Source organism: Haliotis rufescens, unplaced genomic scaffold (genome assembly GCF_023055435.1).
Source record: "Haliotis rufescens isolate VD_foot unplaced genomic scaffold, xgHalRufe1.0.p SCAF_15, whole genome shotgun sequence".
NCBI classification, from domain to species: Eukaryota; Metazoa; Mollusca; class Gastropoda; order Lepetellida; family Haliotidae; genus Haliotis; species Haliotis rufescens.
In genome coordinates, this window is record NW_025963835.1 from 8,871,216 (window position 1) to 8,887,142 (window position 15,927).

A 15,927-nucleotide genomic window follows, 5' to 3' on the forward strand; every position below is an offset into this window, starting at 1 on the left:
TCATGACATATACCCAGATTTAGGGGATCTGTATTCCTTGGAGCCTTTGATGGCTGCACAGGCTACAGTACCACAGTAGCCATTCACCCTTTGCATGTAGTGATTGGAAAGAAGCTTTTGCATGAGGGATGGTTAACCTAACAACTGGTTGGACTGGCTGACAGTGAAGTGGACGTCTGATGAAATTCTAGGGATGTTTTTAGTTTGGTGATGGCCAAATTGCGGGAATTATGTCTATGATGTAATAGAGGTAGTATTCTTAGAATTATATACAATGATAATTATTGTTTGATTTATTGTTTATAGACAAAGGCTACATACTTTTTGTAACATGTATGAACAGAAACATGTTTTGGGGAATATCTGATTATGATTAATCATTGAAGAATAGAAGATGAGTATCACCAACTGTGGTGGCTATAAGAGAGTCTGCTGCAGTTGGTTTCATACCTGATATTACCGGCAGTCCTATGTACCCCTGGGAAAATATAGGACATTTCAGATTAATAAATGAAAAATGAAAGCATGTTCCTATTAGTTATGAGAGACTAAAGTAACTAGCTCAATACCTGTGGTTGTATCAACTGTGAAGGTCACTTTGAAGGTCATTCATTTATTTAATTAGTTTCTTTCAGGAAGTATTATCAGTAAATTGTTGAAATTTCTGATGTATTATTACACCTAAGTTTGCAACATGTAATGTTCTCATATATGATTGGATGGTGTGGAAAGTCAATGTGTGTGGGGATAGGGATTCTCCTTTTTCTACAAGTACTTGCAATTCTACCATGACATTGATGAATGCTTGATTCTGATTGGTTGAAAAGAGGTTTCCTTTTTGCTACGGAAACCCCTTTCAAATATATTAAGCCTTTTCACAAAAACATGTGCGCATGAATACATAGAAAGCCTACATATCGATTCATAAAAAATGGCTGCCAATCGATCACCCCCATATAAACTGTAAAACGAATCTTTATTTCCTCTAATACCAGCCAGGTCTCTAATACACGCCAAGTCAAGGGGTCTTGCAAAATTAATAGACGGCATAGCGTCGATGATGACATGAAAAGATTTAACGAAGGCATATCTTTTGCATACAAATGAAATGTTTATGAAACTGTTAGAGAAATGTTCTATGGTGACCAGAGTGAGTGAGTGAGTGAGTGGGTTTAACACCGCTTTTAACAGTATTCCAGTTATATCACGGCGAGTCAGCTTAATGTGGGAGGAAAGCCCGAAGTGATGCAGGTCTCCGACGTTTACCACTTCGGTGAAACCCACGAGCACGGGTATGGTGCTGACAAACCTAGAAACATAATCGGGGCGAACCCGGATTCGAACCCACAATCATAGGTTTCTGGCGTGCCCAAGGGACGCAACTCTGCACAGCGAATCGCGGCGCCTTAGACGACTGGGCCACCTGTGCCCTCTATGGTGACCAGAATCGGAACAATTTAAACTATTTCTTCATTGAAACAACCGAGAATGAAAGTAAAATATAACATTATAAAAATTGTTTGATTTTTTTTTATTCATGACAACATGTTCTTTACAAACCTTTTTCTGATCGATATTCGTTGCCATCTCCGTCAACCACCACCGTTACAATTTGGCAGGAGGGGATTTGAAAGTCCATCAGAAAACACTACCCTTCGAAAGTCCACGAAAACAATGTCCCAACTGAAGTGACAGCTTATCAAACTTGATGAAATTCAATTAAGAAAATCATACACGATCCACTATTTCTGGGACACAAATGTCTAAGTTCTGTCACGATTTAGCTTTGGATTCGTGAATTCTTGAAATTGACAGGTCACACCATGCAGATTCCTCGTTTCAAAATATCCGGCTCGTTTGCAGCTTAAAAAGCGGCTGTTCAGTCAAACTTGGCTCCATTGGTAATCATATGGATGTACCAGCAGGCACTATCAATCCCAGATAATCTACATGTTAATGTTGAACTACATCATAGATCGGGGTTGTCGTCTTGCTTCATTCTCTAACTCGTTACGGAGAATGTAAACACAAGATTGTCAACCATTGACAGCTGTGAGGTGTGAGTAACCCTGATGTAGGTCAAGTTCTGCCACATCCAAGTTTGGGGTGGAGAGGCATTTATTTTGATTTTTTTATTCTTTACTGGGGGTAATTGCTAACTAACTAATAACATTTACACATGTTAAATGTATAATAGAATGTTAATTCATAAAGTTTGTTGTAGAAATATATTCGTTTAGTATTTTAAAACCTTTTTCTATAACCCATCACCCCTAAAACAGAAATGATAGCAGGTTCATTCTCTTTCAGATTAAATCCTCCTTGGGGCACTTATTGCATTTTCCTGGCTCAAGAAAATCTACATGACATAGTTGTAACCATTTTCCTTAATAAAAATGTTACCACACAAAAACTTCGTTTTTGTATGATATACGACTACCCTTACGGTGCCTCACCCTCCACGGCGCGTCACGCCAAGGGAAGCAATGCTCACCCAAATCACTTTCCTTTATGTCATTCATCTGACAAGACGTGTGGCTACTCTGAGAAAAGTTTCTAAGTACGAAAGATCGTGACCTGAGACAGCATGGCTGACCAAACTGTATGTATGGTACATTTATTACCTTGCAAAGGCGTAATACCTCGCATTGTAAAATTATAACGTTGTAATTCTCTTAGAAGAAACGCCACGTGTACGGCGCATGTGAATTCAAATGTCCGTAATGGCGTCCATGGTGCGGTTCCACTGTCTGACACATGTAAACCTAAGGCCAACAAAATGGCTTGGGGTTTGGTTAATCATACAGATTACAACTGCACGTTTTTTCCTTTACAAAACCCAAGGTGATGTACTAGATTATAACTACACATACCTTTTTTAAAAGGGTTTTTACACCTTAGTGCGTAACACGCCCACTTGGTGTATTTAAAAAAATTATACAACGAACAATGGCTATTAGTATTGCGCTACAATCGCATTACACATTACGCCTTTGCTTCTGTTTTCACAATTTATTAAAAGCACGTATCTTTCCGATCTTTAATCGCACTGATACCCGCCCAACCCAACTCAATATTTACAGTCTTTTTTACAGACCTTCAAACTTTGTACGGGATGCGGGCTAAATATTCCGCCCCAAGACCAACATGCTTTTTGCCTAAAGTGCTTGGTGGAGAACAGGCATGATGATCAGACATGCTCCACATGCATGGCTTTCACGCCCAAAACAATGAAAAGGCGACATGCCGACCTGATACGCTATAAAAGTCTACTCGAGGCGGGGGTGAATTTCACTCTAAGAAGGCCATTCCCCCCCCCCCCCCCCCTTTAAAAAGGGTAAAAGTAAACCTAGGGCTAATACGCCTTCCGCCACGGTCTCCTCCGCTCCCTCTACGAGGGCCGGGGGTGAAGGCTCTAGGGTTCCTGAGGTCCCCTTAACTGCACCCTCTTCTGCACCTTCGTTAGCAGATATATCTGCTCTGTTTAAGTCGCAGATGGCTCCGAGAGAAGATGCGGGCTGGGCCTTCCCCATCGTCGGCGCCGGGTGCGGTTTCAAGGTCTTGTGGAATGTCCGGCGTCGGCCGAGGCAGGCTACTTGACCTCGGGGACGACCCGAGACCGCCTTCGGCTCCGGCTCGAGGTCGCTCCCCAGCGGAGGGGTGGCGAGCGCTGGCTTGTTCACTACCTCAGCACCTTTCTCCCTAGCGGAGTCATACGCCTTCTCCGAGGCCGAGGCTCCCGCTAGCGGAATTATTGCCCAGAGCCAGGTGGGTTCTCTTGAACCCCCGGCACCTCGGGACCGGGACTCCGCTTCGGGCCGGGGGCAGCCCGGGGATGCGAAGGCCCAGGCCTTCGGGGATCCTTTTCCTACCTCGTCCGCTCACTCTCGGAATCGAGAGATGAGGAGTGGATGGATGAGGGAGGGGATGACTCGGAGGCTTCAGGAAGATTGTCCAGGTACTGCCTCAGGTGGCTGCGCCTATGCCCGAGTCGGATCCGACTGAGTTCTGCCTTCGGGGGGACGCCTTTGCTCCTAGCAAGGCGCCCCAGGTGCGGCTCCGTATCTTGTCCTCCCTGACACACGAGGTCATCGACCCTCTGCTCTCGGGTGCCCGCAGGAAGTTCGACCTACCCGAACTTATTAAGCGGTACCCGTTAGCAGAGGACGGTGATTTTGAGGTGCCAGTGGCCTCGCAGATGATGTGCGCAGTCATGGGCATGCGCAGGCTGTGGATGTCAGTATCTAAGTACTCGACGTCCACACGCCAGGATCTCCTAGCTTTGCCTTATAAGATGGGTTCGACCCTCTTCCCTGGAGCTCAGCAGGTGGTCAGAGAGGCCGCTCAAATGTATGCTTCTATCAAGGACTCTAAGGCCTTGTTGGAGATACCTAGCGTCAAACCGCGTAAGCGGGCCTCTCCGCTTGACTTCTCCCACGCTGATGCGCTGGCTCAGAAGTCCGCACCTGCTTGGAAGCAGCCGCTTCCTTCAGGTAAGGGCGCCGGGAAGAGCAAGCGAGGCAGGGGCCGGGGCAAGGCAGCTGGTCGAGGCCAGCAGCCTTTTCGCGGGGCCGGGAACCCATCGGGTTCTCATTAGCGCACGAAGCGCCCAGGGCGGACCCACAGTCGCAAGTTATCGAACTGCAGACAGTAGGGGTCCACTGCCTAAAACCGGATGTCCCCGTAGGCGGCCGACTGACTCTATTCCTGAGGGAATGGGAGAAAGTCACCTCAAATCCCTGGACACTGTCCACTCTAAGGGATGGCCACTTGCCTCGGTGGAAACATCATCCGCCCACCTTCTCCGGGATAAAGCACACTCCGGTGCCTGCTACCCGAGAGAAGGCGGAATTTCTCCGTGCCGAGGTCGACGCACTTCTTATGAAGGCGGCGATCGAACCGGTTCCCGTGGGACAGGAAAGCGAGGGATTCTACTCGACATATTTCCTAGTCACCAAAAAAGACGGAGGGTCAGACCTATTCTCAATCTGAGAAGGTTGAACAATCTTATAGAGGTACCGTCCTTCCGGATGGAGACACTGCGCTCAGTGATCTCAGCGGTCGAGACAGGAGAATGGCTAACGTCAATAGACCTAAAAGACGCATATCTCCACGTACCCATACACCCCGAGGGTGATATCTGTTTATCTCCTGGGGGTGGACAACGTCCGTGCGGACGCTCTGTCTCACCGGATCCTCGCTCCTCACGAGTGGAGGCTCGACCCGGGGATATTCGGGATTATCTCCCAATTATACGGGTCGTTCCAGGTGGATCTGTTTGCGTCTGGGGTGAATCACCAGACACCAACGTTCTGTTCCCAAGTCCCCGGTGGCAGCGGAGGCCTTCCAGCTAGATTGGACGGACAGAATACTATGGGCATTCCCCCCAGTATCTCTGATCCCCAAGGTCCTATCTCAGCTAGCCACTCAGCCTGCGCGACTACTTGTGCTCCTGGCACCTCTTTGGTCGGCGCAGAGCTGGTTTCCAGTAATACTCAGGTTTCTGGCTCAGCCTCCTGTTCTATTACCTTTCTGACCGGACCTTCTATCCCAGAACGAGGCCCTCCACCCGAATCCCAGGATTCAGTGGGTGGCTTGGCCACTGTCAGAAATCGCCTCCAGAAGAGCGGTATTCCTGCATGAGTTGCAGACACAATACTGGCTTCGCGGAGGGATTCGACAAACGTTCAGTACGAGGATAGATGGGCCTGCTATGCGCGCTGGTGTGTCGATAGAGGGATTGCAGATCCCTTTTCTGCAGATCTCGTAGCAGTGCTTGAGTTCCTCCAGTCGCGACTAGATGATGGCCTGGCCGCATTAACAGTCCGGGGGTACTCTACAGCTATTGCAGCTTTTCATATCCCTGTCGACGGGGCACTTCTGGGTGCGCACCCATTAGTACAGCGTTTTTTAGCAGGTGTGGACAGGATCCGACCGCCTGGGACTCTTGGGACTTGTCAATCGTTCTTGATTGGCTGTCCGGTCCTTCCTTTCGGGATCTGTCGTCTCTCTCTATTCAGCTGTTGAGCTGGAAGACGGCGTTCCTTGTGGCAGTGACGTCCGGCAGACGGGTAGGCGACATTCACGCAATGTCAGCCGATCCCGACCTAACTGTCTTTCACCGGGACAGGGTTAGTATTCGGTTGCCGGATTCTTACCGTCCTAAGGTCACACACGCCTTCCACGTGATGGCTCCTATTGAGCTACCTGCTCTTTCACAGCCTTCCTCATCGGGGACCACTGCAAGACATGCTCATGTCTTGGATGTCCGCAGGACCCTCAAGGCCTATATCAGTAGAACTAAGGGTATCCGTAAGGATAACCAATTATTTTGCTGTTATGGCGGTAGGAAGGCTGGCTTACCTGCGAGCAAACAAACTATCTCCAGGTGGATAGTCTCTACTATCTGTACGTCGTACACACTTCAAGGCAGGGACCCCCCTACCAGGTTGAAGGCTCATTCGGTTAGAGCGGTACAAACCTGTAGGATTTAATCTGAAAGAGAATTTTACAAACCTGTAGAGGTTATGAATTCTGTGATGAAATCCTCCTTGGGCCACGGCCACCCACCTCCCCTCATTCCGTCAGCATTAGACATATGGAAAGTGATTTGGGTGAGGGTTGCTTCCCTTGGCGTGACGCGCCATGGAGGGTGAGGCACCGTAAGGGTGGTCGTATATCATACAAAAACGAAGTTTTTGTGTGGTAACATTTTTATTAAGGAAAATGGTTACAACTATGTCATGTAGATTTTCTTGAGCCAGGAAAATGCAATAAGTGCCCCAAGGAGGATTTCATCAGAGAACTCATAACCTCTACAGGTTTGTAAAAAATTTTCAAGAAATGACCTCGCTCACAAAATTCCGTGAAATGACAGTCAGTCCACAGTGTTCAACAGTGTACAGCAGCTTGGTAGACATTAAAACATCTCTCTTTGGACTAAGTTTGGAGTGTTATTTGTCAGCTTCTTTGGAAACCTATGTGTTTTGAACACTTATTATGAACTACTCACGACTATGGTGTTTTTAATCTTGAACCTTAGTAATAATTGTTACATATATAACTACCTGTGACCACTTTTCGGAATGTTCTAAGATTGCGGACCTGTGTGCCTGTGTTGTTACGCTTTGCAAGAGTGTGCCCTTTTCAAAGCGTTGTTGCCGTCATAGTAGAATGGAGATAAACCTACTGTGTTTTGAAATTTGATGTAGTCCCACTCCCCTAAACAGCTTTGTCCAAAAAGGAATGTAGTTAATGTTCAGGGTATTTTATCAACAGATCAACTTAGTCAACTGACCAAATAGCAGTTCCATTCGTAAGTCGACTTGTTCTCATTGCAGAATATGAACAAGCAGGCCTCCCCACCATGCTGACAAGTCCCCAGCTTATTTGTAGAGACATCACTGATGGAGCTTTTAACAGTTCAGAGAAAACCATTGATGCTTTCATCAGCTACCGTCGATCTAACGGATCACAGCTAGCCAGGTGAAGAAACCTTTGTGAGGCTTCAAAGAAAATCTTAGCGCTACAATTTTGTAAATAATTAATATCGTGATCTTAGGCTTTGGGTACAATCGACATCCACTTGCACAAAGCGATTGTAGGCTATAAAGATATTGTAAGCTAGAATCGAGAGTAGCTAAGTTCATTGTAGTGCCTGAATAAACTTGACAAAATGGCTTGCAAGACAGGATCTGTTTCATGTCAATAATCTGCTTTACGTTCTAACATTGCCTTAATATTTTGTTAAACTGTATGATTTGAAACAACACTTCAAACAACACATAGAACGCACAACAGATTTAACGGCAGAAATATCGTGAATTGCGATAGTGAACCACATAACTATCGAGCCGAGAGCTAAAGTACTTTTCCCACTCAACCACATGCTGAACAAAATGTGAGAGAACACACGTTTTCACTAATCAAATGAATGATAAAACCGAAGGCATCTGCAAGCGATTAGTAATGACCGTGTCCTTTTGGATAACTCAAGTCAGCTAATCATAGTTTATACTCTTGAAGGGAGGGGTTTCACTTTGAATATGCCTTCACTCGCAGAGTAAAGTCTACCATGCCCAATGTATTAATGTTGTAAAATCACTGAGCTCTGCCTATATATATATATTTCTTTTGGGTGACGTTTGTGTCAGAGATGCTAGCACTATCAATCGGCATCAGTCCGGACTAGTACAAGCTGCCACACACATACAAGCACATGCATGCACGTCGCTACATAAGTGCAATAATCATGAATGCGATGGTAAACCCCATTTCTCCTCACCTTCTTCTAAATTTAAAATTGAGTGTGATGAGGAAATACACATGATGAGACATTTGAAATTTGTGTAAAATTTCTTATGAAAAGCAAAATTAAATTTCACAGTTTTTTAAAATTATTATGAATGTAATATTGTTAAATAATGAATATACAGTGGATGTAATTTGAAATATATTGAATATATTGAATATATATTTTTGAAATATTATTTATTATTCTTATTTCCCTTCGATGTTTCTGTGTTTTGAAGAGGTTATCATAACAGCTTTACTTATAGCAGCAAAACATATACATACATGTAGGATATATTTGGGACTCATTTCCAGTCAGTCCTTGACATATTATAGTATCATGTAACTCTATTGTACATGTGAGAGATGCCAACACAGTGCATGCTTTATACAATTTGATATGAAACCTACTTTGTTGCAGCCTGCTGAAGGTCCATCTACAGCTTCGTGGCTTCTCTGTCTTTATTGACATTGAACGGCTTCGTGCAGGCAAATTTGATGAGAACCTGCTGTATAGCATTAAAATGGCGAAAAATTTCATCCTGATTCTAACTTCCAATGCCCTGGACCGCTGTTTTGGTGATGCGGACCAGAAGGACTGGGTTCACAAGGCAAGTTTCCACCGTGTCTTTGTGTAGTTCACCTTCATGGTCTGAAGGAATGGTATGCAAGTTCTACTGGTGCGCTTTCCATCTAGGCCTAGATGTTGTCATTAGAGCCATGTGTGAAACTGAGAATGAGGAGTTTCTGCTTTCTCAGCTTCTTGTGAATGATAGTGACCCTGAGTAGTTTTGAATTAAATAATTTGGATGGTAAGGAAGTCTACTATATACAAGGCAAGTTTTTTAGCCCCAAATCAAAGGCATTATAAGTTATGTTGGTCAGTACCCAAGCCAGTATTTTGTAGGTCATGGTCTACAGTCAGTACCATTAGAAATCAAGGAAACTCAACTATTTCCATTTATGTTTTTTGGAAAAATATACATACATACTCGTATGAATTTTGAGAAAGTGTCATGATGTATACAGGATTGATGACATCACCCAGCTATGCTTGTTGGGGAGCATTGATTAGGTATCCTGAATCATCAGATTAAAGTTAATGTAGGAAAGAAATGTTACAAAACTTTGCAACCCATTAAACAGCTATGTTTGATAAGAGTTAGAGAGTAAATGATCATATTTTTACTTTTAAAAATCAGATGCCAAAGTAAAGTTGACTTACCCTTTCATAAACAAAGATGTATTAGTGCAACAAGAAACTGGGAATGTTTCCTCTTTGTCTTTTAAGGAGATTGTTGCAGCATTAGAGAACAAGTGCAACATTATCCCTGTAATGGATAACTTTGACTGGCCATCGCCAGACCTCCTGCCAGATGATATGAAACACCTCAGCTTCTTTAATGGAATCAGGTAATCTCAGTTCATGCCTGTCTGTGATACTGTGCCAGCAGCTGCTTCATACTTAGCTCACCTGACTCAGCTCATGTCATGGCCTGTTTGTGAGATCTAGTGTTGGCAGTGGCACCTCCTGAAGACATCTTCTCCTCAGAATGGACGAATGAAGCTGGAATTTTGCATGCTGGTTCCCTCCAAGGAGGATGACTGAAGTTGTTCAGGAGAGGCTCAAATTCTATTTTCAGTATGGCCACACTCTTTTTTCACGATATTTAGAATTTTGACCTTTATTTGAATTTAGCACTTTGACTATGCTCCTAATTCTCTCTAAATTCATTTTCTCTCATTGTCTCATCATCTCCTCAGAAACAACCTGACCAATGAAACTGGAACTTCACATGTTTGTTCCAACTATTGTTAACAATTGAATTTGTTCAAGAAGTTAGAATATGATTTTCATCTGGCTATTTTGAAAACCTGTTTATTTCTTGAATATGAAGAGATCCCCTGTTTAATAAACATAATGCTGTATTACACATTGTGTACTGCGGGAACAAGTCAACTAACAAACATTGAAAGCTTTCAACATATCTTGGCCTATTCAACGACATTGCGTGAGGAGATGATAGATCAACGAGAGGAGCTTATGCACACTCAATGACCCCAGCAACCCTGTTGCTAGGCTGATGTCACATGGCATTGTTTCGCCGGTGGATCTTGCAACAAAATTCCACAAATCACGTCATAGAGTATTGTGATGTGATTGTAAACTTTGTGGTGCAGGTCCCGTTCCACAAGGCGATCGGATTGTAGCACAACGACAGTCGTAAAGTTTCTGTTAAAGTATGTGAGTTTCGATAACCTTAGCGCTACGATAACTTTCTGGAACGGACACCTGAATTCTTAAGGTGGGCCGTTGTATGATATTAATTTTTTACCTTATCCTGCATCACTCTGTATTGCATTTACTGCTGTCTTTTGACAGAGAGATGAACTGTGTGAGATCCAGCTGCTGAAGAAAAGTGGTCCCAACAAGTACAGGAAGCAGCGCCCTCTCATAGTCGACACATGACCCGTAAGTCATGACGTCACATCAAAACACATAACTGCTTTGTCACCTCCTGGGACGGACGTACTTTGTATCCCTTGTTGAAATTAAAGCTTATTGTTTCTATATTTTGCATGTTTCTACATTCATCGTATGCTGCTACATTGTTACCTGTTTATGGTCTGTTACCTTAGGGTCTTCCCATTCAAAATTTGTAACGTTTATCGCTTGTTTGTGGCTCAAGTCACAGTAATTTACGGGCGCAATGAAATTCCCACCATTCTGTTTCTTTCCCGCCATTTTTGCCATTCACCACGTAGCCACATAATTTTGTGTTCTGCGTTTTGAATTCTTTCTTTGGCTTGGGTAATACATTAAATTTATGATTTTTTACTTATCCTGTATTACTCCTTAATGCATATTACTGCTTGTTTCTTGACAGAGAAAATAGCTGTGTGAGAGGGTCTTTGCTTGAAGAAGTTGCTCCAACTAGCTGAGAGGCCAGCCCATCACGCAGCTCCCACGTGACCAAGGGAAGTGACATCACGGATCCTCACATTACTCTTGTCACTTGATGAGAGAAGACCTGTTTTTTTTTGCTGTAACATAAAACTGATTCAAACCCTCACGTGTTTGCTATCTGAGTTAATGTTGTTTTGTCTTTGTGTTGTGCCTACGGTGTGTATATTGTACATTCTATGTTTGATAAACATGTGCATAATGTTATTAGACCCTTATTGGCGTTTTCTCAAAAGAAAACATAAGGCCAGGTGTCTTGTTGCTCCAAGTAGCCATCTTGAATATTTTGCGTAGCCAGCAGTTTGTGAACTGGTTTGCGTTCTATATTCTTTTGCTTGGTACCCCACGATTGGCGTATCCTCGCAAGTATTGTTTGTTTTGTTGTATGTTGTCTTACGTTTGTCGTAATATTTGTTTCATAAACCCACACAGTGGGATAAACAAATTATAGCATACCTAATCGGGCAGGGACGCTTTGTGATTTTACACTTCTTCGTTGCAGATATCATGCCCTCCTGCTCAAAGTGCCGGTGTAATATGTCGGCGTGGGATCCCCAACCCCTGTGCCTTAATTGTACATCATAATGCCTCCAGGGTCACCGATGTAAAGACATGGCCTAGAGGTAGATAGCAAGGCGGCCATCCGTGCGGACCCAACCTCGATCCCTCCTGACCCACTGATCAGAGACATGATCTCGGCTCTGGATGAGGACTTCAGTAAGCTGTCACTGACTCCATCCTTCAGGGCCCCACGTTATAGACGAGATGACTTCCCTGTCCACTCTCTTCAAGTTGCGGACCACGCTCACTCCTTAGATGAGGACATGCACCGCATGACGGGATCGGACCACTCCACCTCAGTCCGAGTCTCCGACAGCAAACTCGCCTACGTGGAGACCGAGATTTGCCATATGCTCAAACCTCTCTCACTGATGGCGTCGTTCTCCAGGGCTATACTGCAGGACTTAATCGGAGGACAACCCCCATAGGATTGATCATCTAACTACCGTGGTATCCAACGTCAAGTGGAACAGATGCGCTCCCACATGCGCGCCGCTCTGATCGAACTCTCTACCACTAGACGCCTGGGGTACCTTGCCTTGTCTAGTTGGGATCCAGAGTTCAAGAGAGACCTTTTGCGTCAACCTTGGTCCGGCTCTGACCTTTTTAATGGACAGATATCCAAGACACACTCACGGGTCTCAGCCCTCGCCTGTGATGAGACGGCTCTCAAGGCCCTGGCCAGGGTGTCACAGCCTGCCTTTGCTAAGGCGTCCTAGTCGAGCTCCTACCAGCCACGACGCAACACCCTCCGGACTCGTGGGCGGGGCTCCACCTCAACCTCTCGAGGCAGAGGCAAGGGGAAAGGAAAGTCCTCAGGCACATACCAGTCCCGTCGGGGCTAGCCCAAGGGGGGTAACGCCGACCGCAGGGACCTCCAGTGAACTGCCAGACAGGCACGACTGGGACCTCCCTCCCCCAGCCGTCCAAGTTGTCGACACCCCAGTAGGTGGGAGACTGACTCACTTCTGGCAGAACTGGGAGATCCTGAGGGACCCATACGTCAGCAACATCATCTGACACGGGTACAAGCTGACGCTTATAGACGACCCGCCATTGACATCGTCACCCATAGTGTACACATACCCCCCACCCAACAGCAGCTACTGAGCCGAAACATCAGGGTGCTGCTAGACAAGAAAGCCTTAGAGGTGGTACATGCCCCAGCCATAACACCGGGCTTCTATTCACCTGTCTTCCTGGTCCCCAAGAAGGACTCGGACAAACACAGGATGATCCACAACCTCGCTGCTTTCAACCAACGCCACCTGGCGCGTCTACCTTATTTCAGGATGACCACGCTCAAACTACTGCGATTCCGGATCCAGGCACAGGAGGCGCTCATCAGCCTGGATGACCGGAAATTCCTCCGCTTCATCTTCATGGGAGTCCATTATCAATGGGCGGTCCTCCCATTTGGAATTCCTTCGGCACCCATGGCTATTCACACGGCTTACCAAGCCGATAGCCTCGTACCTCCATCGCCGGGACATCTAGTTCGAGGCGTACATAGACGACTGCCTACTGGACCATCATGACCCTGTCACTCTACTCCGCCACAGGGACTTCACCCTTCGGCTCCTACACCAGTTGGGGTGGAAGATCAACCTCAGGAAGTCAGAGTTGACACCTTCCAAGCCCCTTCCAGACAGACCTCGACCTCATCTCTGTACCCAGAGACTGGTTGGAGCACATGCAGGCACACCTGATTCCAGCTCTCCACCTACCACACACTTTGCGTTAATGGAAAGTCCTCCTGGGCCTCCTAACCTCAGCGCAGGACTTGACCTACAGAGGAAGTCTCCAACTGCGCCCAGTTCAGATGTTCCTGGCACCCTACATCAGACGCCAGGACCCCTCCATATCCATCCTCCTCCCGGATTATCTCAAGCAGCATCTGCGGTGGTGGACGGTGGAATCGAATGTCTTAGGCGGCTTCTCCTTGACAGGGCTTACAACCTTTCTACGCCTCTTCGTAGAAGCGTCCCTACAGGGATGGTGTGCACACTCCTTCCCAAAGTCGTCCAGAAGATCAGACCGACACGGAACCTTGATCTGACTTTGGTCGCGCCCTGGTGGCCAGCGAGGGCTTGGTTCGTCGACCTCAGAGAGCTGTCCGACGTCAACCCACTGCCACTCCCAGATTGGCCAGATCTGCTGATCCACCCTCATAGGAGACAGCCACACCCAGGAACAGACAGGTTATGTCTTCACGTCTAGTCCATTTACAGAGAGCATTGAACGGCAAGGGCTACTTGGCTACTAAGGCCATCACGATGGCACATTGCCCAACCTCTAGGAGCCTCTATATGACTAGTGGCAATCCTTAGAGAGCTTTTGCAGGGGCAAGCACCAAAACCCCACATCTGCATCGCCTCAATTCCTGGCCGAGTTCATGCTCCATCTGCGTCACAAGCGTAAGTATCAAGGGCAGTATCGTCATGACTTACCTTGTGGCGCTCAACTCCGTCCTGGCAGTTCCGAAAGATCGACGCATGACGAAAATCCTGGAACTACAGGCACTGCTCCGCTCGGCAGGTCACCACTACTACACGTCATTGACCTTTCGGCCTTTCGACCTCCCCTGGCGTAAGCCCTGGACTAGAAGGTTCATGCCTCATTTGCATAGGCTCGGTGCTCCAGTCTCGACCTAACCGAGCGTTATTGTCAGGGTGCACAGTTCCAGGACACAATGCATACCTGACTCTTCCCTTCCATGTAATGGTCATCCAGGCCGACCATACAGCCGAAGACGGGCTGATGGAAACGGAGTTTCCTATACATGGAGTGGTCACCCGATGCTGACCACACAGCCGAGGACGGGCTGAGGGAATTGGAGGTTCCCATACATGGAGTGGTCACCCGATGCCGACCACAGAGCCAAGGACGGGCTGAGGGAATGGGAGGTTCCCACACATGGAGTGGTCACCCGATGCCGACCACAGAGCCAAGGACGGGCTGAGGGAATGGGAGGTTCCCACACATGGAGTGGTCACCCGATGCCGACCACAGAGCCAAGGACGGGCTGAGGGAATGGGAGGTTCCCATACAAGGAGTGGTCACCCGATGCCGACCACACAGCCAAGGACGGGCTGAGGGAATGGGAGGTTCCCACACATGGAGTGGTCACCCGATGCCGACCACAGAGCCAAGGATTGGCTAGGGAACAGAGTCTGGCAATAACAGATGAAAGTCCACATCTGAAGGTATGCCCACCTCCAGTTCCGTCTGATAAAGATGCATTTAGAAGTAATGCAGGATAAGTAAAAAATCTAGTAAATTCCTAGATATTTTTTAGATTTGTATATTTATCCTGCATTACTGCGTCTAAAGGGACCCGCCCATTGCAGATCTACCTCCCCATGATGCCTTCCAATGTTTCGGACCACAGAGTAATGTGAGGATCCGTGATGTCACTTCCCTTGGTCACGTGGGAGCTGCGTGATGGGCTGGCCTCTCAGCTAGTTGGAGCAACTTCTTCAAGCAAAGACCCTCACACAGCTCTTTTCTCTGTCAAGAAAAAAGCAGTAATATGCATTTAGTATACAAATATATAAAATATCTAGGATTTTACTGGTATTTTGTTTTTGGGGTGCTTAAAGCCTTGCCTTTTCGCTACCTTTCAGCGTAACTGTTTGCTCTCATAAACTTCAATGAAATACAAAGTTTTTGAGTTACATTATGCCTCCTGTACTTTGTGGTTTTCCCACATGGTTATGTTTTTGCTAAAGCTATGCCTTTTTGCTACCTTTTAGCATAATTGTTTCCTCTCATAAACTTCAATAAAATACAAAGTTTTTGAGTTATATGTTGCTTCCCGCATTTTGTGGTTTTGCCACATAGTTATGTTTTGCTTAAATTCCAGATTTTCTGCCTCGCTGCACTTGTTGCCACGGGAACAAATCTGGTCGGGGCCGCCCCTTCTGCCGTGATTGTACGACGCCCTGTACTTTCACAAGGCGGTGCCGATGTTGCAATCCTTCGTCGCTGTGCTCCTTCAGCTCGATACGAGTATCCAGGACACATCACTCAACGTGCTCGTCGACCCCCTGATATGGCTTACAACTCGGAGACTGCAGTCTTTCTACTGCCGTCACCTTTATCGACAA

General features: G+C 46.3%; 1 protein-coding gene across 2 annotated transcripts in view; it reads left to right on the plus strand.

Moving 5' to 3' along the window:
* LOC124147152 (NAD(+) hydrolase SARM1-like) overlaps positions 1–15,927 on the plus strand; it is a 45,537-nt gene that overhangs the window by 14,112 nt on the left and 15,498 nt on the right. The window contains exons 6-9 of one of the 2 annotated variants that reach the window (XR_006862761.1): positions 7,341–7,485; positions 8,714–8,903; positions 9,584–9,705; positions 10,676–10,765. Coding sequence is in view for 1 of the 2 variants with exons in the window: in XM_046517761.2 (XP_046373717.1) it covers positions 7,341–7,485; positions 8,714–8,903; positions 9,584–9,705 (457 nt within the window). In the remaining variant the exon portion in view is untranslated. The remainder of the gene's footprint in view (positions 1–7,340; positions 7,486–8,713; positions 8,904–9,583; positions 9,706–10,675; positions 10,766–15,927) is intronic. The other variant, XM_046517761.2, reaches the window with a different exon arrangement.